At 39.3% G+C, this 27,433-nt stretch overlaps 1 protein-coding gene across 1 annotated transcript in view; it reads left to right on the top strand.

Moving 5' to 3' along the window:
• The first annotated feature begins 11,373 nt into the window (after nt 1–11,373).
• The window catches only part of Otud4 (OTU deubiquitinase 4), a 49,837-nt gene continuing 33,777 nt past the window's right edge, over nt 11,374–27,433 (top strand). Inside the window, exons 1-7 of the mRNA XM_023705718.1 lie at nt 11,374–11,638; nt 16,130–16,213; nt 18,574–18,624; nt 21,893–21,939; nt 22,723–22,795; nt 24,244–24,325; nt 26,091–26,223. Coding sequence (XP_023561486.1) covers nt 11,480–11,638; nt 16,130–16,213; nt 18,574–18,624; nt 21,893–21,939; nt 22,723–22,795; nt 24,244–24,325; nt 26,091–26,223 — 629 coding nt within the window. The 5' untranslated portion in view covers nt 11,374–11,479. The remainder of the gene's footprint in view (nt 11,639–16,129; nt 16,214–18,573; nt 18,625–21,892; nt 21,940–22,722; nt 22,796–24,243; nt 24,326–26,090; nt 26,224–27,433) is intronic.

Below are 27,433 nucleotides of genomic sequence, written 5' to 3' on the forward strand. Positions count from 1 at the left end.
GACTGGTTCTGATCCCCCTCTACATGCTAGAGGAAATGTCAGGCCTGCTCTGTTTCAGTTTCCTTTCTTTGACTTTACTCCTAATTTTCCCACCTCTTGGTACTTTCCCTTTTAGAGGCATGTAAAATTAGGAAAACTCTAGACTGTTCCAACTAGGTGAAGCCCTTAGAAAATGAATGTTGGTTAGTGCTGAAGACAGGGAAGTCATTTTAGAAAAAGGATACATACCCCATCTCTGGGTCAGATGAAACAAAGAGTAATTATGCCCGTCCAGGAGGACACATATAAAAGCCATGCCCCAGCTTAGTGTTCTGGGCAGGTCTTCTTCGGGAGGCTAAACCTGAGACACAGTGGAGAGAAACAACTTCTGGGTGACACCAGAAGGAGCTATCCTCAAATGCAGCACACTTATGGGACCAAAACACATTTCTTGAGAGGGAGGATCTCCAATCTTTTCTCCTAGGTCTAGCCATCATTTAGGTGCATAAAAGATAAGTTGTAGAGTTTAAAACCTTTACTGTAAAGTGGAAGGTAATCTTGTTCAGGCTTTTAACTATCCCTTATGGAACTTGGATAAACAGTGGTTACTTTGGCAGCTAGTAAATGCTCTTAGAGCAGCTGCCACTCTTTTAAGCAGAGGACCGGTTTTCCCAGCCATTCTTTGGTGAATCCCCATTGAAACCTATAGCTGATGGAATGTTGACCAGAGAAACTGCTGGATTCCTTTTTGGAGACATCTCTGGTTATGTGGGCCAAGAGAAACTGAGAATACCTGAGCAGTTATGGCCATACTCAAAGGTTCCTTGGTGAAAATTTGCTCCTGACCATTGTTCTTTCTTCCTTTCTTTCTGCTAGTAAACTACAAATTCTACCTGAGCTTTTCAATAGAACAACTTAATGAGTTACTATTTCAGAAATTAGACTGAGGCAGCTTGCAATAGTTTACACTCTACAATGGCTATTAGGAGTAATGATTTACATCTGCACCTTACATGTTCATGAGTAAAAAAAGAGATTTTGGGGTTTTTTATATTTATTTTTTTTATTGAGAAATAAATATGAATGAGACAGTTTCACAGCTGATTAATAGGACAGTTTTGAAAAAAAGAGATTTTTGTTAGCCTTAAAGTGTTTTTACCAACATGTAAAATGTGACGCTAGATGATAAATGTAAGTTTCACCTGTGAGCTTCAAATTTAAATCTTATCCAGTTACTGAAAATGTTTAGCTAGGCAATTAGATGGAAAACAAATGTTTAGAGACTTGGCTTAGTGCACGGGGCCAAATCCCTCCAGTCAATTGTTCTATCTCTGGAAGAGACCTTTGTAGCCTAAAAAGTGCTTACTTCAAATTGACCTTTTATGCCATAGTTATGCTTTCTTCTGCAGATATTCTGATCACCAGACCAATTGTAACTTACAAATAGTCAATAAGAGTAAGTGAAGTGTTTGTGAGATATTTTAGGAGATAGGAATCATGTGCCAGTTTGAGGGTGGAGAGGCTGGTGCAATCTTGTCTCCCTTCTCTCCAACAGGAGCATCTACCTGCTCTGGAGAGGGCTAAAGGGATGCATGGGTGGAGGAATCAGTTAGAAAGAAGGTGGGGATGCCCAGAAAGGTAATTTCTATTGAATTCCAGGTTATCTCACAGTCAAAGTCTCTTACTTCTTAAGAGTGCTTCATTAGGCACCAGAAGACATTTCATCCTTACATGCTGAAAAAGGGCCATTTAATCAACATGAAATGCAGAGGAAAGTACCAATTATGATGCTATTTTGTAACTAGAAAATGATATAAAAAGGAAAAAGGTAAAAATGTCTTATGTTCAGATTTCATTTCCATTAAGGTTATTGTTGTTTAAGTTTTAAAATGTAGATATAAGCAACAGGAGAACTAGGCAGTTCGGCCTCACCCACCATTACTAAAACTAAGGTTTCCCCTATTTGCCTTTCTAAAAGGTGGGCTTCTAGAACAGCTAAATTCCAGGCCTCTACTGGGCTACACCCATCCTCAGCTGGGTTTTTACAAGCTCCTCAAGGGCACTACCCTTTAAAGAAAGAGACACGTTGGAACTTCCAGAGTTCATGGGCCTTAGATGACCCAGATAAGTACATTGATGTCTTTAGACAATTTTCTCAGACTTATGAACCAGATTGAAAAGATGTAATTTTTATTTTAAACCAAGTTTTGACTTCTGTGGAAATACAGGTAGCATTACAAGCAGCTGTTGCATTTGGAGAGGAATATTATATTGTTAATTTTAAAAAGTCAAAAGACAGACAACAAGTGAAACTCTGTTCCCACTGGAGCCTGAGCAGTCAGACCCCTGCTGGCCTAATAGCCAGGCAAGAGGCTAGAAAAGACATTTTCTTTCACGTGTTTATTCCTGAAGGTTTAAAAAGAACTAAAACCAAGCTTCTTAGTTATTTTAAATTTTAGCTACTTACTAGGAGAAAGATGAACACCTTTGATTTCTTGTAATGTTTTAGAAGCATCAGTAAGACATATTTTCTTAGATGCTAATTAAATAGAGGAACAGATTACCTTTATAGATAAGTTCAAGAGCTACAAAAGACAGCTTTTGCTCCAGACAACTTATTTGATACTTTAGTAAAAACTGTTTAAGTGTCCTATAATTGGAACTGGGAGAAAACCAGGGAGAGAAAGCAAAGAGATAAAAAATGGCTGCCTTTGTTGCGGCCTCAAAAGAGACCCTAAGTCTGATTCTCTTGACTCTAAGAAGAGCTCAATGATGATGAGGTTTATCTGCTACTGCTGTCAGAAGCCAGGTCAGCATAAGAGGGACTGCCTTAAGAGGCCCACAAGCCATGCTCTGACTGCCAAAGGAGCCACTAAAAGTAGACTGCACTCTGAGGCAGATGCTCCAGAGCTCAGTCTCAGCTTCCCAAATGGTCCAGTAAGACTAACAGGCCCTGGGCCTGCCTCTTCCCTCTGGCCAGACTATTATCTCTACCTGCCATCTCCTTGGAAGAGCCTTGAGTAATCAGGACTAAAGGAAAAAAAAATCCAGCCAATTGTTGGACATTGGCACAGGTCTCTCTGTCCTTCTCCAACCCTGACTTTTCTTCCAGTCATTGTACCCCAATACAAACAGACTTTAGAAGACATCTTGCTTTAGCTGTAACTGAGATACTACAATATATTCAGGTTGCTAACTAATCAAAATGATGCTGAGCCTGATTTTTTACAAGTGTAATATATATTGCTGTTCATGTACAAGACTTAAGAGGTATTTCACTAGTTAAAACAGGTTACCACAGCATGCTTTGATTATGTATGTTCTAATCTCTGAAAAATTTGTTCTTTCCTAGAAGATACCAAAATCTAGGTAATCACACAGGTAAAATCTATAACAAATATGCTAGACTGAGATTCCTTTTACTGGGATCCACCAGATTTTGTTTATAGAGACACATATTAAGGCCTTCCCTAACTGTCCACTTCATATAGCTCAGGTAAGCTGAGCCTTCTCTGAGTTTCCTGCCTCATTACAAGAGAAGTTGCTCTCGCTTTCCTTGGGCAGGGATGCCTGTAGGAGGCCTTAAAGCTAAAAAGTTATACGTTGCTCAGTGAGCCCCAGATATCTGACACAGAAGTTAGAAGGGTTTGCAGGAATGAATTGGTCTTAGTTGTTAGAAATTTCTCAGAAAATATTTGATAGTAGAAAGAATACAGAATGGAATTATAGCCAGGAAATGAGAATAGTGATACTAGCAGCCTGCAGAAATGAAGGCTAGTCAGGAAACAGAGAAAATGTTATGCTGCCTTGGATCCAGACAGAGAGAAGGGACATTTCAAGGAAAAATGTCCAAAGCTGAAAGGGAAGGAAAAAAAAAATGTTCATTATGGAATCAGGAAAGTTCCAGATTGATAAGATCATGAATCTTTACCTCTCATCCTATTGGAACTCATGTTAACTGCCAATATAAGAAAAAGCCTATTAGACTTTTAATAGATGCTCATGCAGATGTGTGGGTAGTTACTCAGCCAGTGGCCCCACTTGCCAACTAGAAAGTACTCAGTGTTTTCCCCAAGTCTGACACAAGATAAAAAAAAAAAGTTATTACATTCCAGCTCTGCTAAGTGAGTACTGGGTCCTGTGGATATTATTATTTGGCATACATGTTTAATAGTTTCTTTGGCTTTGTCTCCTCCAGATTCAAAGCTATATGTCTATCCAAGATGAAAATGCCTGATGCCTATTGAGGGCCTTTAGATAGAAACTCTGGAGAGTATCTCTGACTGCTGGTTCACACCTATGATCACTTTCAGCCTGAAGAAGCCAGAGCAGTCATCGCCCATGCTTCCCTCATGGCAGTTTAGGTTACTTCTTCAGAGAGGGGAATGTTGCAGGCAACCGAGTTAGATAGAAATATAGACAATAGACAGAGCCAGGAGCTCAAAGGAGGTAACACAGAAGACAATATACCTTACAGCTATGAGAGGGACAGATGCTTCTGCTGTGAGCCAGACCTTAAGACCAAAGATCAAACAAATACTAACCTCCTTAAAGATTAGCATCCAGGATTGATCTTCACCCTGAGAAAGCCAGGAAAAAATCATTATTTTATGGCTACCTGATAAAGTCCTGTTTTACATTCATGCCCATTTGCTACATGACTCATGACTCACTACCCCATTTGGTCCTGGGCTTAATCAATTTTACCTGAGCAATGGTGCTTATAATCCCATTGGTTGACCATAGTTTTGTCCCACCCCACATTCACCTAAGTGAGTTCCCAATTTCTCCACCTTAGCCCCACATGATTTTACACTATAAAAGTCCCTGGAAGAGACAGCTTCACAGGGACAACCCACTCAGACCTCCTTCCTGTTCCTCTTTTGGACAGGAGCTTTCTTTCCCTCAATAAATATATTCTGCTCATAACCTCTGTTTGTTCCTAAAATTCATTCAATTCACAAACTCATCCAAGTCAGGCTGGAGGATCACCTTACATCATTTGGAGGTTCCCTGTATCATTTAGAGGTCAACCACCTGAGATCACTTTTTTTCTCTGTATCACTGTGACTACAGGTATGTGCCACCATGTCTAGCCAATCAGTAATGTTTTAAGAGGAAGATGAATTTGTTTATAGGAATGATGTGCTTTATGGACTGGGAAGATAGCACAGGGGTACAGCAATTGCTTAGCATGTATGAAGCCCTGGTTCAATTCCTAGTATTGTATCCTCCTACCTCCCAGCAAAGTACTTTCGGTGGAAATGCTTAGCATGGACTAGAAAAGAACTAAATAAAGCTTGAGCCCTACGCGTGGGAGTAGGAAACAAAAGGAATGATCAAAAGAGATGTAATCAAGCTATTCAGATGGTTCTACCCATAATGGCATAGGCAGGTTTCAAAATGAGATGGTTAATGATGTCAATGTAAAGCTGAAGAACGGAGAACGTAATTGAAATAATACTTATTTTGGTGTTAAAATGTTAATGTTTTGAAGTCCTTGGGTACTTGGAACTTTTAAAATAAAGTCTTCTGCAATTCCCCAACTTTTCAGAAAACAAATATATTCTGTTAACTGAGGAAGGGCCTCTTTTTTTTTTTTTAATTTTATTTATATGTGTGTGTGTGTGTGTGTGTGTGTGTGTGTGTGTGTGGCCAGCTCAGCCCACCAGGGGGCGGGGCTGGCTGGCATGTGGTGCTGGAGGATTGAACCATGGTCCCTGTGCTTTGCTAAGCTTGTTCTAAGTAGGTGCTTTAGACCACTGAGCCCTCTCACCAGCCCCAAAGGTTGCATTTCAATTTTTTGTTATTGTTTGTGGAGTCTCTTTGTTTTTTGTTTTTGTGGTACTGGGGATTGAACTCAGGACCTTGCGCTAGCCAGGCAGGCGTTTATGCCACTGAGCTGTCTCCCCAGCCCTGAAAGGGTCTCTTATAAGTAAATTTTATTTGGACTCAAATATGATTCTGTTTAATTATAGAGAAAAATATGGTAGGGTACACAGACCAATAGCTATGACAACAAAAATGGTTAATGAAACAGGTTTCTCTTACGGGCTGTTGGAAGTGAGTGGCCTAAGGCTTAGACCCCTAAATAGTCAGAGGCCTTGCTTCCTCCACACTTCATTGCTCTGTTAATCTCTTAGGGTATGGTGTGCGTGATCAGAACTGACTAGGTTTAATCATGTTTTCAAAGCAGTTTGTGAAACGTAGAAAACGGTGTATGAGACTTCATCTTTAAGATTAGCTAGAAGTGAAATTCATCAGTTTTTCACGTCACTGACCTAAACATAATCAGATAGTCACATTTAGTTCCAAGGTAGGTGGGAAAAATAATCCAACAGTTGGTAGTACTCAAAGGAAGAACAATGGAAATGAAGGACAATGATTAGTATTTTCTTCTACATAGGATCTGAAACAGATCCTTTTCTGTGAAATAATTTGGAAGGATTAGAGTGAATTTTAATAGAAAATAAAAGTATTGCATAGCAGTAATGCCTGGGCATTCTTACATTACTCTATTATTTTGTAAAAGATTTTGCAAATAGAAACAAGAATTCATTTACAGGCTCTTTTCACTTTTGGTTAAAATAACTTAGCTTCTTTTGCTTAAAACTCAGCCAGCTGGTAAATTCACGAATGTTAATAAAATAGCAATTATTTTCATGAATTATTGAAATGTATTCATTCTACGTTTACCTAGCAATGGCCAACCAACATATGGCTGTGTGGCATATTATTCCAAAACTTAGAAGCATAACATTTTTTTTTTTTTAGCGGTCTGGGGATGTAGTAGTTGCACCACACTTGCCTAACACGTACAAAGCCATTGTTGTGATCTCTACCACCCCAAAGAAAACTGGGAAAAAAAATTTCACATAGTTTTAGAGGTCTCAAGCCTTTCAGAGCTTAGCTGGGTGTTTTCCCATAAGTCCAGGTTTTGACCAGGGCTATAGTCATCTGAAAGCTTGACTGGATTGGAGGATTCATCCAAAAAGGTACGCATATATCTGCGGAAGGAGGCTCCAGTTCCTTACCCAGAGAAACCTCTCTGCAACAGCAAGCTTGCATCACACTGAGTGACCCAGGGGAGAGGAAATATAATTCCAACAGAAGTGACAAAAAAGTATCTCTTGTAACCTACCTTCAGAAGTGATATACCACCACATTGGTCACTCACAATAACCGTGGCACAAGGTGAAAGCCATTGTACAGCAGTGTGAACACCGGTGCATGGGAATCGGGGGCGGGGGCATCTAAGATGCTGCCTACCACCATATCTAGCTTTATATTGCAGAAAAAAAAAATAAAAGCCTCCATGTAATCTACCAATCTCATTTTTTATTTTTTATTATTATTTTTTTTGTATTTTAGGGAAGGGTCTACAGGGTATTCAGGGCCTCACTGCTAGATCGGACTCATAGTGATCTGCCTGTGTACAGCTTACCAAGAGCTGGGATTATAGGTGCGCCTGTACACCCAGTCTCAATTGCTGACTCCGCATGCCCCAGGGGTAGGGCAGGCACAGCAGGTCCCGGGATCGAAACTCTGGCCCCTGCTCCTGCTTGCAGGTGCTTTAACCCACTGAGTTATTTGGCCAGCCCCCAAGCCTCATATCTTAAGAAACAAAACTATTTTAAAAAAAATTCCAGGGTTGGAGGTGTATTTCAGCGATAGAGTGGCATACTGAGCATGTGTAAGACCCTAGGATCAAACCTCAACAAGAATGAAAGGAAAGAAAGTGAGAGAGAGAGAGAGAGAGAGAGAGAGAGAGAGAGAGAGAGAGAGAGATCAAATTAGCCCCCAAATTTGTCAGAGTAAACAACTGACTTGAGGTATTGACTGGGTACAAGACACACAAAGTCGGTCAATACATTTACACAAGCGTAATTTTAGCAATTTCATTAGGGCCTCCAAAGCATTGACTCTTTTCAGGTTGTATTTGATGAGAAAGAGAATTGTTTAAGGTGTTTTTCACTTTTGCTGGACAGAGATGGCTCCCTCAGAATGAACATTTTCTTTTATAATTTTTATTTGAAAGATAATAGAAAAATAATAGATATTAGAAACAATACACAGTTTCAAAAAATAAGATAGGTATTCAACAATGGTTATATTTCATAGTTGTCTTCAATAAAGTTGTTCAGATTACCAGATACAAACATGTCAAGTTGGCCAAAATAAATTTTTTTTTTTTTTTTGTTCCTCGAATGCCTTCAGGGCACTTTTGGCCAGCGGGAGACTTGTGAGGTTCGAACTCCAGCAACCTGAGGCTGACAGCTTTGTGGAAGCAGCCACTTAAAGGACTGAGCTAGGGCCAGGCCCCCCAAAATAAAAATTTTAAGCATTAACTGCTACCTTTAAAAAAATCAATAGAAAAGAGTAGTACAGTCATTTTGCTATCCTGTGTATATACAGACATGATTTTTTCCCCTTCCTTTTTTTCTTTTCTCCTTTCCCTCATCTCAATTGTTTTCAATCTGCTGTGGTTTGGTTTCTTGAAAAGTTTCAGAAGTCAATGCTAGCAAATCAGGATCCTTTGAAAGCGAGTAGGTTTCTGTAAGTTTGGGTTCAGTTTAAAGACATAGGATCTTCTAAGCTTGAACAGCAAGCTATATTTGGGGAGTTGACATACAGAGGCCTGTCTTGGATTAAGTCTCAAAATACCTAAAGGATTTCCTTATGCAGGCTGGGGTCAGATATGACAGGTGCATCCTTCTAATTTTGGAACTCGAAGCAGCTACTGTACAGCGAGGTTGCTCTCTATTCATTCAGCAGAAAGTAGGATAAGTAATTGTGCCACCGTATCTATAAGATCAGAAAGGTGTTATCCCTTTATTCTGATAAATCATATTTGTATAACAGTTTCAGAGAATTTTGGTAGAGGACTTTATGTTCTTATAGTTAACAGTTTATTTTAAAATACATTGAAAGTAGACCCTAAATACTAAGCTCTACACTAGAATACTAAAGGTGATGGACATTATGTATATTCATTCTTTATTTGATCATGCTATTGTTAGTGAATGAAATATTTGTGAGGAAGACTAAAGATGTTGTAGAATGAAAGATGCATTTAGTTTATGTGTTTCAGAGAGATTCTGGGGCTTTAAAAAGATAGTAATTTTACTTCATTTAAAATATGTAAGTACATTTAAATGAATATCCTTGAAAAGCTATTAATTACTAAGAAAATTATTGTCCTCATTGTGCAAAGTTGGACTAAGCTTTTTATCTGAATAATTTGCTAAAAAATAATGCAATGTAATCTTCAACATTTCAATTGTAAAACAGGGCTGATGAACTATGAAATGTGAAGACCCTGGTGATACTAGGTTATATCCCTGAGATACTGAGCAATTTACTTTTAGCATGGCATACTACGCACAGATTTCTTATACACACATGAGATTAAGTGCAGAAATTTACTTTAGGAATATTAATAAATGTTAGGAAAGACCTGGATTTGTTTTGATATATCAGAAAGTCTGCTGTTTATAAAATTGATGTTTACAACCTACTGCCTTTATTACTGTATCCTGGTGGATACTAAACCAGGACTTCATACATGCTAGGCAAACACTCTACCACTGAACTATATCTCCAGCCGTAGTTTGAATTTTTTTGTGGCTCTAAAAGGCAAACTATAAGTAGTGGCAATATTTCATAATTTTTTAAAAAGCATAAAAAGTATATGCAATTCAAAAATATTCAAAAAAATAATATAGCCACAGGCTTAACCTTAACACTATTTTTTTTTCCCCTCAGAGGTGTTTCCTTTCTACAGGATATAAAAAATTTACTATTAGACAAAGAAAATTTTCATTTAGGTCACAATGGTGTCTGTGTTTTTTAAAGATGGTACAATTGGAGATAGAGTATCTAAACACGAAATCAAATTTAGATGCTTTAAAGAAAGTGAAAATATGACATTGCTTTCATTGTGTCTTAACAGTTTTCAGTAATTTATGTTGGATTCCCACCATCTGGCCTGCCTTACACCCATTGCAAAGAATTTGACCACGCCTAAAACCATGGCAGTCCTCTACTTTTCTCTCTCCTCTACCACAGCCTCAAGACTGGATCAGTTTTCCTGATTAATGATGTATTTGCAGAAGGACACCAGATGTAGTATTTTAGCAAATTAAAATTCCGGTGTTCCAGAACTTGTTGGATAATTACCCTATTCTAAAGGCTGAGAGTTGACTGTCATTTCCCTGCTCCGGGGGTAGCAAGTTGAGCCTGAAACCTCGGCCTTTTTGAGCCCTATGACAAGGGCAGCACTTTATTACAAGAGCCCCCCCCCCAACCCCCGAACGAGGGATTGAACTTTTTTTTTTTTTTTTGACAAGGGAAGGAAATTTCTGATTTCTTCCAACAGTGGCATATCTTCGTGGATAAGCAGCTGCAGCGGCAGGGTGAAAATGTGTCTTCCGCACAGGCGTCCTCTGGGCGCGGTGCATGAGCCAAACCCCTCATTTCTAACAGACATTGGCGGCGGCCTACGGTTGGTTTACGGTCAGCGTGTGTCGCCCGCATGGTACCCTTCGGGAGCCTCGGCAAATTAGCTTCATTTTTTTCTTAAGCCGTTAAAGCCGCCTCAGTGGAAACGCCCGGCGGGTAGGCCGGGGGGAGGGGAGCTGACAGGTGCGCCCCATTTGGAAATATACAAAGGGCTAGCGTCTCGATCGCCGCGGTGTCCTTAGCAACTCTACGCGCGCGCCTTGCGGCGCACAGGACGGACGGGCGGCGCTTAGGTCACCGGCGTCGGCGGGCGGAGATCCTCGGCCTGCTCGCTGACTCGGCGCCTGAGAAGCACTACACCGGCTCCTGGTGGCTGTCGGGAGTTGTAGTTCGTACGCCTTCCGGGCTCCTCCCCCGCGTAAGCCGACCGGGGCGTCCCTGCCCGCCGCACGCTGACTTCCTGTCGCTGCCAAACTACATCTCCCGCCGTCCTCGCCGCGGTGGGACGAAAGCGAAAACAAATTCTGCGCTGTGAGGCTGCTACCCTCCGCCAGGCTCCCCACCCACCCACTCCAAGCTCCCCGCCCCTCCGGCGCCTCGGGCTAGGTGGGGAAACGAAAAGCCGCGGCTTTCTCTTTTGGTTTCCTGGGCTCCCGGCGTGGGCCGTGCGCGGGGCACTAAGGCTTCGCTTTCCTGTCGGGACCGGGAAACTTGTGGGGGCGGCGACCCCAGAGCCGGTCCCATCGCCGGGCAGCGCGGCCGTCGGGAAGTGACTTCGCACTCTCAGAGGCGGCTTCGAGTCCCTCACGACACCGGGGCGCGTGGTCCCTGCGGGAGGCGGCCGCGTGCGGACAGCCATGCACTAAGCAGGGCTCCTATGCGCGCGGAGAGCGCGGGCCGCCGCCTCGGGCCGCCTAAGGCCGCCGCCGCCCGCCGAGTCCGTGCCGCCTCCCGCCCCAGGCCGAGGCGTCGAGCCACCGGCTACGCGGCCATGTGGGGCTAGCCGGCGCCGCGCCCGGCCTGCAGCGCGCCCGGCAACATGGATGCGGTCGTCGGCGCCCCCAACGGCGGGGAGCAGGGCAGCGCGGGGCCCCGCGAGGACGCGACACCCATGGACGCTTATCTGCGGAGACTGGGCTTATATCGGAAACTGGTCGCCAAGGACGGGTCGTGCCTGTTCCGGGCCGTGGCGGAGCAGGTAATGGGCGGCGGGCGGCGGGCGGCGGGCGGGTGGGACGCGGCCGCCCAGGGCCGGGCCGCGCAGGGCCGGGCTGTCGTCACGGCGGCCCCTTGGAACGTCGGGACGGACGCAAGTGGAGAACAACTTGTGGGGCCTGCTCGCCGCCGGGTTGCGGGGCACTCGGCGAACCGCTCGCTCGCAGTTTTGTTCCGCGTTCACCTTCCCTTCGCTGTAGCAGCGCGGCGTTCGCGGCGGCGAAGCAGTGTTTACTGCAGGAGGTGGTGCGCCCAACTCTGCCTGGGACACATTTTTCCTCCTGCAGCTGCCTCTGCTGCTGCTGAACTTTGGAATGTGGGCTAGTCAGGCTCGCGGATGTCCCCGAAGCCGCAGGGCAAACTGCCTTTTGCGAAAGCCTCCCGCTTAGAGATAGAGAATATTTTCAGCCTTTAGTAGATTCCACACTTAAATGTTTCAGGTGACGAAGGAGGTACACAAAAAAGAACTTACTTTTTAGAATAGTCTGTTTTTGTGTCAGTAGGTGCAGTATTGAAGGGGGTTGTCTAGGGGCAGACCTTACTGGGTTTTTAGTGGTGGAAACCATTCCTAATATAGTGGCTTAGAAAGATGTTTCTGATTTTTTTTTTCAGCTTATTTTATGTTACATAACACTATATATTGTAGGTGTGCAGTCACCAAAACCCATCCTATATTTGAAGAATAGCTATTACAATAGTTGGATGAAAGTTTCACATTACTGCTCTGGTGTGTTTTCATATCTTTCACGGTTTGCTTTCCTTTGGCTTAAGAACTACGCCTTTCCATCTCAGGGTTCCTCCCACCTTCACCTCTTTTGAATGCTAAATATCTTTGCAAGTTTCTGTTTGTGAGTAAATATTTTACTCGACATGTAGAGACAAGTTAGCATTTTTAAAAAAATCAGTCGGTAGACTTAACTTTGTAAAGTTTTTTCTGCTGTGGTATTTCCTTCTTTTTTTTTTTAAAAAAAAAAACCCAAGAAACTGATTTAATCCATAGAAACCTTTGCATTTTGTTACAGGCATTGCTATGCAACATCTTCCCTGAAATGTCCCTTCTTTCTCAGTTATTTTTAGACCTATCTCATTTCCAGAAATTTAGGATGTTTTATTGTGTGTTCACACACCCAACTCAGTTATCACCTCTTAGGTAAACATTCTGTCCTGTTGGTGAATGAATTTTCTGTATCCTCATCTGTTGTTTCCTCTCAGCCTTCTTGGACTCCTTATCACCTCTGGAAGCAGAGGAAGTGGGGGTGAAATCAGCTCATATTTCTTATATACTAGTACAGAATTTGTTTAGAAGGACGTGGAGGTTAATATTGAGAGTTCAAGTCAGCTATCCAGGTTTACATTGAAGCAGGAAGATGGGTTTGTCATAGTATTACATGCCATAGGTACTTAGTGAACTTGATTCTGTAGAACTGTTTGCATATTGTAGTAGTATCTGGCTCTAATTTTAAGTTTTAAGAGGTGAGAACTAGTTACAGTAAAAACTTATTAATATCAGAACCCCCCCAAACAAAGTTGTATTGGGGTTTACTTCAGGCATGAGGGACTTCCTTCTCCAACTTGTGTGACTGAATACATAATGCTCAGCTCAGAGACTGAACCTTGGGAGAGCTCAAGTATTAAATAGACATTATGGCCAAAGGCAAAGTGATTGGGGTGAAATAACACCATCCTTTGGCTTAGGCTGCCTTTTTAAAATCTGTACAAAAGATTTTTTTTAGAGGGCAGGTGAACAATTTCTCTTACAAAATTTTCATTAACGGCTTTTCCAAGGAGTCCTCTAAATGGTTTAAAGAGAGGGAAGAGATTTCAAGTAGGAGTAGTCTTTCCCGCCAAGTTACCTGATTTAGAGAGTCCCTCTTTTATGTTAGTGGATTTGGACCTGCAGGAGGCCTGACCTGAATCTGCTCCTAGTCACCAAGCTAAAAATAGGCCACTCTTAGAGGACTTGCTAAAACAGTGCGGCTCAGCCTTTCCCTGTGTTTGTCACTATCTTGTTGCAAGTAATGATGGGAAAGCTTTCCTACCTTGAGCTTATTTTCATTTATGTAATAATTTACAAAAATAGATTCAACCTATTTCAATTCTGATGTCCTCAAGCTTGCACAGTAAACTTTTTAAAATAGTTGTCATTTGACTTTGCTTCCCTTGCAGTGTTGACTTTATATAAATTATCAGTACCTTGTAGTGGAAGTTACTGAGAAGTTTTCTGCTGAGCAACAGGTTCAGATTGGTTGATTCTGTGTGGTGACATCTTTGTTAAAAGTGGAGAAAAGCTTTTAGCTATTCCTTCCATTGTTCTTTTGTAGGAAATGAGCTTTACTAGCTTATGTCTGCCACCTGTTGCTAGGTAAATGGCTTTAGCATTAGCTTCACTTTGGTAATGGCAGGAAGGCCCTATCAGATGACTCGGTGGCTTACTCACGTTAATAATGCCTTGATTCAGTTCCTGTGAAAGAAGTGCTGTTAAATGTCATTTGTTGACCCGGCAAATTTTTTTTCTGTGGTTGTTTTTTAAGAAGATACGGATTTTCTTCTTGTATTGGAAACTAGTATTACCCAAGACAACAATGAAGGTTCAGCCAGTTAAGCTGAGAGCCAGCTGTTATGCTGTACACAAACTCAGTTGCAGAAGCCAGCTACTACATCTTCAGTGTACCTTGGTGTATGTAGTAGGACAGGCTGGTTGTGCAGGCAGTGGTGTGTGGGGTTCTGTGGGTATAAGTGAACTTGCCTGTTAGTCAAGAAAACTGTAAAATGGGCAGCCGGAACCTAGACTTTGCGGAATTCTCTGCTTACCCCAAAATGAGGGAGACTCTCCTCCTACTTCATTAGTGATAGGGCCTTGCTGTGTAGTCCAGGTTAGCTTTGAACTAGCAGTGAAGCTCAGGTTAGATTTGAACTGGAGATTCTCTTGCATCAGCCTCCATGGGTGTGCACCACCATGCATGGCTGGAGTTGTAATTTGTTTATTTACTTTTCTAGTATTGGGGATTGAAACCAGGGCCTTTGCTCTGAGCCAGACCTTTACAATTCATAGGCTGGGCTCGAATGTGTGGTCTTTCTACTTCTGTCTTCCAGTATGTGCCACCCGGCCTACCTTAGAACTGTAAATTTCAGCTTAACTCCTGTTAATATAAATTCTTTACTTTTTCTGTATTTAGGACAGGCTCTATGGGGCCCACAGGGTCTCACTACATAGATGAATTCCTAGTGATGCTCTTATTTTCAGCCTCCTAAGTGCTGGCATTACAGGTGTACACCACTACCACGCCCAGTCTCAGTCCCTATCTCAGGGCACCCTGGTGGCAGGGCCACACGACGACGGGGATGGAAACTGCCCGTTGTGCTCTGCCTAAGCAGGTGTTTTTTGTTTTTTGTTTTTTTGTTTTTTGTTTTGGTACTGGGCATAGAACTTAGGACCTTATGCTTGCTAGGCAGGTGCTTATGCTACTGAGCTATATCTGCAGCATACTTTCTTCAAAGACCCTGATAGTACTTTGAGATGTGTTATTTCAGAGGGTGTGTGCATGTGTGTATGTATGTACAAGTATGTGTGTTTAATCTGAATATCTTAATTTGAGATACCTAGTAATAGAAAAGCATTTTAACCTATTTTAAACATAGTTAAGTATCAAGGGCTAGCCAGTGGGTTTCTAAGTATTGGTGAGGAGTATTTGTTTCAATTCAGAGCTTAATTCATTAAGAGACAGAACAACAGTAGAAGTTATCAGCTTGTTGAGCTGGTTTTTTAACAGAAGAAAATGGAGGCCACAGAATGAGAGGCTATAGACCATGTTTTTTAGGTTGGTGTTCTATGATTTGAGGTATAAGAACAAGTCCCAAACCTCTTGGGATAATAGCACATAAGCTTTCAGGCTGCATACTAGGCTGTTCTCAAAGAATACTTGAAAGTTTTGTAAGCTAATCTCTTTTTCTGAAAAAAAACATGATGAACTTAAATTTCTACCTAGACTCACTACACATTTTCAGAATTATTGGAGGGAAATCTCATCTATTACAGGCTTAAGGTCCCAAAGAGGATTACTCCATCTCTATTTGTTTCATTTTCTAACAAGCGTAGGATGGAGGCTGAGTACTGAACAGCAGGGATTTTGTTAGTTCTGCCTTGTGAAAAACAAAGTTATTGTAGAGAGCAGACAAGAGAAACAAGTGTCTTTAAGTTTATAAGGATGTTCCCAAAGGAGTGATGTTAGTGACCTAAAGGAGAAATGTTACTATAATATTTAAAGAATAACTTCTGACTTAAAAGTATATTGCTGTTTCTGTATGTCATGCTGTTGTGCTCAGAGGAGGTAAGATTCTTGAGTAAAAATCTTGAAATTATAAAAAGGGAAATGGAAAGAGATTGCTGTTTATTGGTTGACACGTTACTTTGAGTGTCAGAAGGCATGAGGTTGTACTTTGAACGAAATGCTTAATAGTTGCTTTTTCTTCGTAGGTATTGCATTCTCAGTCTCGCCATGTTGAAGTTAGAATGGCCTGCATTCACTATCTCCGAGAGAACAGAGAGAAATTTGAAGAGGTAATTTGTAATTTTAAAGAAGTGATGGTGTCTTGATTTGAATTTACATTTTTGGCTTTCATAAATCTGTTCTCATGGAAATTTTACAGGTTGTCAAAAAGAACTCGTTTATTGAACTTAAATGCATTTGTTATCAGTTGCAGTATTTTATAGGTTATTTTATGTTGCTCATTCAGACACTTTTGAAAGTTCTGCTGCAATAATACTGAATTTTGGGGAGTGCAAGGACGATCTGGACCAGGATCTTTACACACTGTAAACTTTCTTAGAGAATTGAATACTAAAATTAATAGTATTGTTGATTTCTTATGAGTTAAAAAAATTTCACATTTGGAGCATAAATGAATATCCTGAGCATAAGTAATATGAACGCCTTAATTTTATTAGAAGCACTTACAGATTTTTAATTTTCAGAGTTTGTTGGGAAATCATGTATTAGAATGCTAATCATGTGAATCATGATTATTAGTTAACAAAACATTTTGTAACAACTTACTAATCAGTAGACTGTAATTGACTGAAATAAGATGCAACAGTGACTTTTTTAATTCAAAGCCTTATTTATTAGTTTTGGTTTATGACTGTAACTTGATGATTTTAAAAGGAATGTCACTCCCTCTCCTAGTGACTAGTAAAGAACATTGGCCTTTTGCAAATAATTACATTTTGAGATATAACAGGTAATGAGTTCTTGGTTTGAGTGTGCTTTTGGGTTGCTGTCCTTTACAGTCAAACAAATTTTATGTGCTGTGGTTTAGGTTGAGCAATAAGGTATTTTAGAAAGAAAATTGACCTGTACTTTGAAATTTTGCCTTGTTAAAAAAACTAGCAGCAAAGAAAATGGTAATGTAGATGGCTAGGGTGAAGAGAGGAGGATAGTCTATAAATATTTGAAGAAATTAGAGGTAAATTAAGTATTATTCACCCCAGAGCTGTGTTGATGGTAATGGTCATTGTTTTTTTGTTTTTTATTTTCCCTGAAACTGGGGATTGAACTCAGGCCCTTGTGCTTGCCAGGCAAGCACTTACTCTACTGAGCTAACTCCCCGGCCCCGGTCATTGTTAATATTGGTTGAACATATTGAACTCTTGCTAGCATACTTCAAGTGCTTTGCATATATTTAGTCCATATAATCTTAAGAGGTGTGATCAGAGGTTGACAGTTCCAAAGGGGTAAGTTTCATATTCATTATAATAAGAACCTGTTAGCTAGAATTGGAAGAGGGTGTTGTGGGAAGGGTTCTGTCTTTTTTTTTTTTTCAGAACCGGGGATTGAACTCAGGCCAGGAGTTGTCTTGTTACTGATACTGTTCAGCCACAGGGCCTTTATTGGATGTTTTGTACTTGAAAGAGGCTTAGGTTGGTTGCACATTTGTGTTAGGTTGCATTTAGAGCTCTGCCAGTTATAAAAGGTGGTAGTTAGCCGGGTGTGGTGGCACATGCCTGTTATCCCAGCACTCGGGAGGCTGAGGTGGGAGGATCATTATGAGTTCAAGACCGGCTTGGGCTGCAAAGTGAGCTCAAGGCCAGCCAGAACTGCATAGTGAGACCCTGTCTCAAAAAGACAAAAAAATAAATGAATAAAAATAAAATAAACTTTCTCAAATTAGTTCAATTGCTAGGAAAAAAATAAAAGATTTGGTAATCATAGCTGGAATAAACTCATAGTAAAACAACAATAAAGTAAGCTGTGTTTTAAAAATCTTGCTTATGCTTGAAAATATCTTAAACATTGTTAGTTCTCATCTTTCTTGTTATTACTTCTGTGTTGTATAACTTTACATTTTCCTTAGCGTTTTATCTGTTTTACTCTGTTCTGTACACAAGCCACTCCCAATTTGATCTTAAAAGTACTGTTTTCATCTTGTAGTTTCTCAGTGCAGTGTCATCTACAGTGACCTTAAATTGTCTTTCCTGTGTAGTCTGAAAGTCCTGCCTGGGATTGAGTCCTCCTGTAAGCAGCTTTTGATTGGCCTCCTCTCTCACTCAGCTCTCTAGCGAAGTTGTCCCACTGGCTGGCCTACTTGCTTTTGTGTTGGTGACATGTTGTTCTTCTTCCTCACATCTTGTTCCCTGTGTTGTATGTTGTCCACTTCCTCTGCCCATCTAGATTTCAGCTAACCTTCATCTTGAGTCATTCCTTTTCTCTGAAATGTTTCCTGACCATGTTTCCTTCTTTAAATTCTTTTTTATGCTTATGGTGTTCAATAATTGGGTGTGCTGTCATAGATGATATATTTTATTATTATGAAGCCTAGTTTTGCTTAAGAACTCTGATGTCAAAGTGAACATTATACAGTAGAACAGTTAACTGTTGTATTTGATAGATGACATTCCTAATAGACTTTTTTTTTTGGCAGTTTATAGAAGGTTCATTTGAAGAATATTTAAAACGTTTGGAAAACCCACAGGTATGTGGCAGTCATTAAATTTTTTTTATATATCTAAAGGTACTTAAAATTCATTAAAATAGAAGTTTAATAGTACAATGTATAGAGTTTCAGTGACAGTGTGCCTTATTTTCTTGTAAACTTTTTTACAAGTGTTTATACACATTGTATAGTATTTAGTTAGTAGACAGTTGGAGTGGTATAGAAGAGGTTGCCTCATTAAGGACAGAGTCAGGCTGTTTTTCTGTCATAGTGGCATGTGACTAGCATACAAAATTCTGAAATAACACTGGTGATGATTTTCAGGATGTGGTGTGGGACTTTGAGAAGGCAGAGTTCTCTCATGGAGCTTGTATAGTTTTATTGATTCAGAGTTCCCATAGAAAAGCTTTAAAGTTGTTGACTGTTAAATCCATATTGTGTTATTTGTGATGCATGAAGATGAACACCAGAATGTTAATAGTTCATCTACAGGTAGCAAATATTATAGATGAACTTTACTTCTTTTTTAGAAAATATAGGAAATGTGACAAAGGCCATTTCCTAGTTTGGGAATCAGAAAATATGGTGGTGCACACCTGTAATTCTTGCACTCTGGAAAGATGAGTCAGGAGAATGGTGGTTTTCAGCCTATCCTGGATGACTTTAGCAAATTAGTGAGACACTGTCTCTAAATAAAGGCTGGGACTATAGCTCAGTGTGAAGGCCCTGGGCTCAGACCTAGTACTGGGGGTATAGAGGGGGAGCAAAGTGCTGTTTCCTAATAGTCTTTGTGTAGCATTTTGGTCTCTTGGGCCATGAAGAGTTCAGGTGGGATAAAACATGATGGTATTGGAGGGGAGAGAGGAAGAAAAAGAGGCAGCATGAACCAAACTGAGACTGATTTGATTTGTGGAATGATTGAAAAGGAAGGCGCTCTGAGCACCTGGGATAGACTCTGGCCAAATTTCTTTATGAAAAAATAGGTCTCCTAGAATAGCTGTTCCCTTACCTGATTAAATCTCTTGTCTATGGCATAGGTACCTTCTAAAGAGTTTTCTTACTACTGGCAGCACATATTTGTAAATCTTTGGGTTTTTTTCCCCCCTCTTCTGTATACAGGACACATACAATGAAAACAAGTAATAGTTGGTCAACTCTGTTTCTTCATTTTTTATCCTCAGAGAAAGCTTATTGATACTTTTAAAAATGCCAGTGGAACATTTTTAAAAGTGTATGAAATTTCTTCAAAAATATTTTTGTCAGCTTTATTAAAATATAATTGGTATTCAGTTGTGCAAAACTCCATATGGCTTTAACACTATTCACAATTAGTTTATTTGCTTACAGCAAAACTCACTAATTTTTTTTTTTTTGGCAGAACCGGGGAAGGAACTCAGGCCCTTGTGCTTGCCAGGGAACCACTTATTTTACTGAGCCATCTCCCCAGCCCCCGTAACTCACTAATTTTAAACATATAATTTGATAAGATTTTACAAATGTATACACTTGTGTAACCACCACTGCAAATCTAGGCCATCCCATCACTCTAGGAAGTACCCTCATACCTTTTGTACTTGATCTCACTCTCTTTTTTTTTTTTTCTTTGTTACATGGGATTGAACTCAGGACCCTGCACTTGCCAGGCAGGTGCTTATTCTACTGAGCTATCTCCCCCTCAATCTCTTTCCTTCACTCCCTGCTTTCTGGCAGTCACTCCTTTGCTTTCCAAGTTTTGGCTTTTTAGGTGCATATGAGAGAATGTGTAATGGGTGGTATTATGTATTTTGCTTCTTGTACTTAGCGCATAATGGGAACACCATACTATTCATCCATCATTGTTTTTACTAGTAGTTTTTTCTTTTTTACTGCAGAGGAGTTTTTCATTAAATAGAAGTCCCATAGTTTTGTCTCTTCATTGGTTCTTTTCAGTTTGTAGTTGTTGAAGTTGAAGCTCCTGTCTGTATTTGCTCATACATCTTTGTGTGGACATATGTTTTCTTGTCTCTTGGATTAATGCCTAAGAGGAGAATTGCTGGTTCATGTGGTAAATACATGTTTAATTTTGAGAAACTGCCAAACTGTTTCCCAAAATGGCTGTACCATTTTTACTTTCTTATCAGTAATATTTCAGAATTCAAATTGTTCCACCTTTTTATAAATTCTACTGCCCACTGTGAGAGGGTGTGCGTGCGTGTGTGTGTGTGTGTGTGTGTGTGTGTGTGTGTATGTATATATTGGGCATTGAACCAGGATCTCTTACTGTAGGCAGATTCCCTTGTATTGAGCTTTATTCTTAGCCTTTATTATTTTGAGACAGGGTTGCCCAGTCTGACCTTAAATTTGTAATCCTCCTGCCTTAACCGCTGGAGTAGTTGGGACTATAGGTGTGTGTTACCATATCTCATTCTTTCCATCGAGTGTATGATTTTCTATAGCACACATGAATTTTTAAAGAATTTAAAAAAATACAAATAGTTTATAATGATATTTGTGTTTATATGTACTTCTATGGCATACAAGAGATCCCTAGTTCCTTAGTGGTAGTTATGTTAATTGAGTTGCTAAGTCAAAGACGGAGCACTTAGTAGTGTACATCTGTCCTTCCATCTACTGGGGAGGTAGAGGCAGGAGGTTCCAGGCCAGTCTGGCATCTTAGCCAAGAGTCTGTTTCAGAAACAAAATGGGCTGGGGATGTAGTTTGCTAGTAAAATTCCCCTGGATTCATTCCCCAGTACCACTGCCATCACCAACAAATATATAGGCACTTAGAATTTTAACACGTACAGGCCATTTGTCTTCCAGAAAGGCCTGAAAGGATTTCTTAAGTGTAGGATTTCTATTATTTTAAAATGATTGCTAGGACAGTGTTGTATCTTCATAAACCATGAAGATAAGACACCTACCCTTTTTTATGTTTTCTGATTTTTTTTTTCTTCTGTTCAGCATTTAATTTTCTGGGTTTATAGTGTGTGCCAGGCTCTCTGTCCTGGGTACTAGGTTGGAGGATAGCCTTTGCCTTCAACAAATTCTCAACTTACGGATGGCACTCGGTGGTCTTGCCAAGCCATAAGGAGCTATCATTACATCTTACTTCTGTTACTAAAGGGTTTTGCATCAGATTTGCACTTTTTTTTTTAGTATATCTCATAAATTATTTTATATACATGTTTTTATAATACTAAGAATGCTGATTTTATAAGTTCATTAGATATAGTAAGTATATCGTGTAAAAGTATGCATAAGGAATTAAGTATATTCTAAAATGTATGAGACACTTAAGTGCCAATTTTGTTTTCCTTTAATACAGGAATGGGTAGGACAAGTGGAAATAAGTGCCCTTTCTCTTATGTACAGGTAAGCACTGTAATAGCAAAAGTAAAGAAAAATAAAGTCACTGGAAAATTAACATCCTGTCACAAATGTTAAAGAGCAAAGTTAATTTTTGGATATGAAACTTTTTCTAAGGCTTTTTTAGGAACTAGTTTTTTTTTTTTTTTTTTTTTATTTAGTAGAGGGTCTACAGGGTCTCACAACACAGATTGGGCTCTTGTGATCCTCCTGTTTGCAGCCTCCCAAGTGCTGGGATTACAGGTGTGTGCCACTATGCCCAGTCTAGGTTTTTGTCAGTATTAGTGTTTAGATGTCATGTTAGAAATTTTAATTTTCAAAGAAGTTTCTTTTTTTCTTTTTTTTGGCGGAACTGGGAATTGAACTCAGACCCTTGCGCTTGCCAGGCAAGTGTTTATTCTACTGAGCCATCTCCCCAGCCCCCTCAAAGAAGTTTCTGTTAAAGAGTGCGGGAAATTTTCTAATCCTTGTCCTATAAATTATTACTTACCAATCTTAAAGAGAAATCGCTACTTTTTTAGGGCCAGTAGCATTGAACAATAACTAGAACATAATTAAGGCAGCATATTACTCAGTTTACTATTATTGCCCATCAGTTCAAATATTATTTTAGAAAAGACCCTTTTACATAGGTGTTTTATACCTTATTACTTTCTTTTACTGTTATATTTCCAGTGCCTATAATGTTATCTGGCTCATATTGGACAAATAAGAATTGATGAATGAATTAGTTAAATTTAAGTTCATGAAGTGTAATCCTTTACAAGTAATTTCTAAATGTTATTTCAGGAAAGATTTTGTAATCTATCAGGAACCAAATGTTTCTCCTTCACATGTCACTGAAAATAATTTTCCTGAAAAGGTAAGTATTTTTAAGTGTTTGTAAAGGATTTAAGTAAAAACCACTTAGTTACTACTTTTTTTGAGGTGTAATATTAAACATTTTGAAATCTTTGTGTAGAGGTTATGATGATCTGAGTTTTTAAAATTACTGTTCATGCTGTGCTGGCCCGGCCCCGGGGGTGCGCTGAGATGTGGACTGAGACTGGGCATGCTGGTGCGCACCTGTAATCCCAGCGCTTGGGAGGCTCAAAATAGGATCACTAGGAGTCTGATCTGTGTAGTGAGACCCTGTAGACAGTACTAAATACATGAAAATAAAATAAAATTACTGTTAACATTATTTTGCAAACCTCCCTCATCACTATTGAACCTTATAATATTTTAGTGGAGACACTAAATGAGACATTAGTGTATATTACTGTTGTGTGTCAGTACAAACATTAAATAGTAAAACAAACTGAAAGTAGGCTCTGGTTTACATTCAGAAATACTTTGGTAATCATTTGTGTTTCCCATTATAAAGATAGTTTTAGTGGCAAGGATGTTATTACATCATCTGGTCATAAAAATAAACAATGGAAAATTTTTTGAAACCAGAGAAAAGTCAGTTGACTCATAGGAGAATTCTGTCTTAATGAGCCGTTCGCAGATCATGGAGGCCAGTTGACTTGTGTATCACTGTGCTTATGGTGGCAGATAGGGAGGAATTGAGTATTACTGCTGTAAGAACTTGGGTATTTCCAATGGACTTTATTCTGGATCTGACTTTTCTAGCTACAGTTCCTTGTGTCCAAACAAAATCGGTGTAAACTTTCTCCCCTCCCCTCCACTCCCCTCCGCTTCCCTCTCCTTCCCTCTTTTCCCTTGGTGTTTTACTGTCCATATTTTTATTAGACCTTGAAACCTGTTCTGCCACTATACTTTTTTGAATTTAAGTTTATTGGTACATTTTAGGTATATATGATGATCACATTATAAGGAATTTACACATGATATAATATGATTTCCCCCCATTCCCTTCTCTTCCCTTCAACACCTCTTTCCCTCCCATGTTTACAAAAACTTTGTTTCCATTTTTTCCTTCTCTGTACATACTAGCTTTTTAGAAATCACTTAGAATTGTAGAGGCAGAAAAAATTTTCTCGATTGTCTCTTAAAGGTTATTAGTGATAAGATTTTAGAATATCTTCTTCAAACCTCAACTTTGTTCTTTAATACTTAAAGTCATCTTGTTTTCGTATATTGTGAATTTTCTTTTAGTGATTCTGTAAGCTTCTATTGAGTATAAGAACTTTGTAATTTAATGGCTATATTGTGTTGCTTTTTACCATAATTTGATAATATGGGAGCTTTAGGTTGCTTCTGAAATACTTTGAAAGTAATCTAGTAATTCAGAGACATTAGAGACATAAATTGCTTTGTGAATACACATGAGGGACTGAAATGTGTCTTATATTTTCTCTTCAGGTGTTACTGTGTTTTTCCAATGGAAATCATTATGATATTGTCTATCCCATAAAGTATAAAGATAACTCTGCTATGTGTCAGTGTAAGTATTACTTTGTGTTTATGTAAAAATGATATTCCTAAGGTGTATAGTCATAGTAAGGATTTCTGTACATTTAAAAAGTTGTTAGCGTATAGCTGGAAAATCCAAATGACTACAAATCAAATATTTGATTCTAGGTTATGGTTTTGTCACCTTGGCATCATCACCATTTTGAGTCAGTTTTCTGTCATGGGTCCTTCCCTGTGCACTGGACCATGCAGAGTAATACAATATCCCTGGCCTCTGTCTGAAAAACCAGTAACACTCTTCCCAATTGTGACAGCCAAAAATATTTTCAGGTTTTTCTCATGTATTTCCTGGTGGGGATAAATTCTCTCCTCTGTTTGAGAATACTGGTACTGCTCTGGAAGAAAAGTGATTCTTCTCATCTTTTCATCATTACTCTGATTTCTCATACACAGCAGTAGTCCTGGGCATGTAACAGTTTTCCTCTGTTCTTAAGTTGGTGGTTACCTGGACAGATGTGTACCATGGAAGTTTTAAAAGGATGTTAAATGGAAAAGCTTCCATTTTTGAGCTATGAGAATCTAGTCAGTGCTGGGCTGTCTCCTTTGTCCTCTAGGCAGAGTTTCTGCATTTCAGCTTTGTGAAATCTATAGCTGTCATAGCCTGTCTGTTTCGTACTTGTGAGAGTGGTCCATAATAGGGGTGTGTCTTTTGTTAACCCAAAGAGAAAAGAAGGTTTTTAAGAAGGAAGTCTTTCTGGAGATTCGCTTAGATAGCATGCATGAATTTTTAGTGTACTTTTTTCCATAAGGCTAACTGTAAATAAAATTTTGTGAAAGTGCTAAAATCCATGTGATTTTTAAATTTTTGGTAAAATATACTCCTTTTTTGTCAGTTTTAGAGTTTTTTTTTTTTTTAGTTTGAGTTTTAAAACTTTCAAAGATTGAAGCAACAAAGTTGTGTGATAAGTTTTTTTTTATTTTTTTTAATTTATTGGATACAGGGTCTCACTATGCAGTTCAGTCTTAGTGATCATTCTGTCTCAGCCTCCCCAGTGCTGGAATTACATGTGTGCTCCACCATGCCTAATTTGGAGGCTGGCACAGCATGTATTACTGGGGATTGAACTTTGGTCCTTGTGCTTGCTGAGCAAGTGCTTATACTGCTGAGCTACCTCCCCAGCCCCTGAGAACTGGTTTTTTTTTTGTTCTTTCTGTGAAATTGAAATCTGGAGCTGGGTTATATAGTCACACGAGCATTCTTTTTTTTATTACAAATCTGAGAGGTGTCATGTGCAGAGTTGCACTTAGTGGGAAAGCTAAGACTAGCATCCAGGTGCCTAGTACTACACATTCCTCTCTTCAGCAGTATTAATGTCTGTTAATTGTAGGTAGGCATGCTGTATGACATCATTCAGTCTCAGTTTCTTCAGTTGTACAACCAGTGTAGTACTTCTGGTGCCGTGATTAAATGTGATGATACATAAAGCTTAGCACAATGTGTGAAAAAGGTAGTACTTGCTTAGTATGCATATTTCTTGTCATGGTTGTTGCATAGCCTTTTCATTTTGCTGATAGTTTTAAACAGGGTAGTATTTTATTATTTCAAACTAGTTAATTTGCACAGATACAAATTATAATTGCCCTCTACATAACTTTTTGATTAAATGTTGTTACTGAGATAATGCAAATGTCTAGTTAGGATTTTATAAGCCTTAACAAAGCAGATAACATTTTTCATTTGTTATTTCTGAAAAAATGCCTGGGGTCATTTTTCATGAAAATCTGGTTAATTGCAGCTCTCCTTTATGAATTGCTGTATGAGAAGGTGTTTAAAACTGATGTTAGTAAAATCATGATGGGACTAGACCCCTCTGAAGCAGCTGATGAAAACAACAGTGAAATCTCAGATTCAGAGGATGACAGTAGCAAGTAAGGATAAATTTAATTCCTAAAATACTTTTCTAGTAGCATATAAAGAGACATGTGTTTTCTCATATATTAAGCTGTAGTCATAGAATGTAGCAGTCTGCCATAGAAATTTTTTGAGTACTGCCACTAATTTTTCCTAAATCGTATAATCGTATTAAGAACTATTCTTTTGAAAGTTGCTTTGGAATTTATGTCCCTGTAAGCTGAATAGATATTTGTAGAAAAGACTTGTTCCTACCTTCGTACATGTGTACATTTAAAGTTATCCTGTCAATTGTTTGTATATCCAGTGATTTGAAAGTGGCTGTTTTGGTTTCTTGACTTTATAATTTTCTTCCTTAGGTACTAACTCCTCTTTAGATAATGAAATCCCACGTTGAGGTTGTAAGTGTGTATGTGAACAGCTCTAGATGATACCTCTGTGTAGATTGTGAATAAACACCTTGCAATGGAGTTATTGAGACTTTTGTATACAGGGTAAAGCCTTTGGCACTCGGCATCCAGGGTGGTTTTAATCCCGATTTCCTGACAACTGACTAGACTTGGGGCAAGTTTAAGTTGTCTGAAGGAGCCTCAATTCGGTGGCTGTGAAGTTAGGCTCTTGCAGTATTTCCTCTTGAGAGAATGTGTGCGAACCAAATGAGGTAGCATGTAAGGTGCATTAGTGTAGCTCCTGGATTTAATGTCCAACATAAACTAGCTAATATTAATACTATTTAGAGGTTGATTTTATTTTTTCTGAGAAACCAATCCCATTACGTTGTCTATAAAGCTAAAAGTATTCTCTTTCTATGAGAGTGTGACAGTAGCCTGCTTGATGTGTTACATATTGTGAAACTGACGCTAGAAATTAAACCTCAGGATATCTAATTGTTTATTACAGAAGTACTGGGAAAATATATGTCTGGCATGACATGAATTTCAGGCATTTGTTTATAAAAAAGTTTCTTTTTGATTTTTTATAAAATTTGGCCACCATTTATCATTTGAATCACTGTCTGCTATTGTAAAGTTTAGTCCTAGAATACACTAAATTCTGCACAGATAGAAATTCTTGCTTCATGGTTCTCCAGGCACTTATATGATTAAATTGTATTCCTGAAAATAGGAGAAATTGAAAGCGTGACTAGTTTGTTTAAACTTCCTACCTGTGCCTAGTGTGGGAAGGACTTCTGTGCCTTTTGGTTTCTGCTGCTGTTAGTATTAGAAA

The sequence above is a fragment of the Octodon degus genome, unplaced genomic scaffold, assembly GCF_000260255.1.
Source record: "Octodon degus isolate 3935 unplaced genomic scaffold, OctDeg1.0 scaffold00227, whole genome shotgun sequence".
In the NCBI taxonomy this organism is placed as follows: Eukaryota; Metazoa; Chordata; class Mammalia; order Rodentia; family Octodontidae; genus Octodon; species Octodon degus.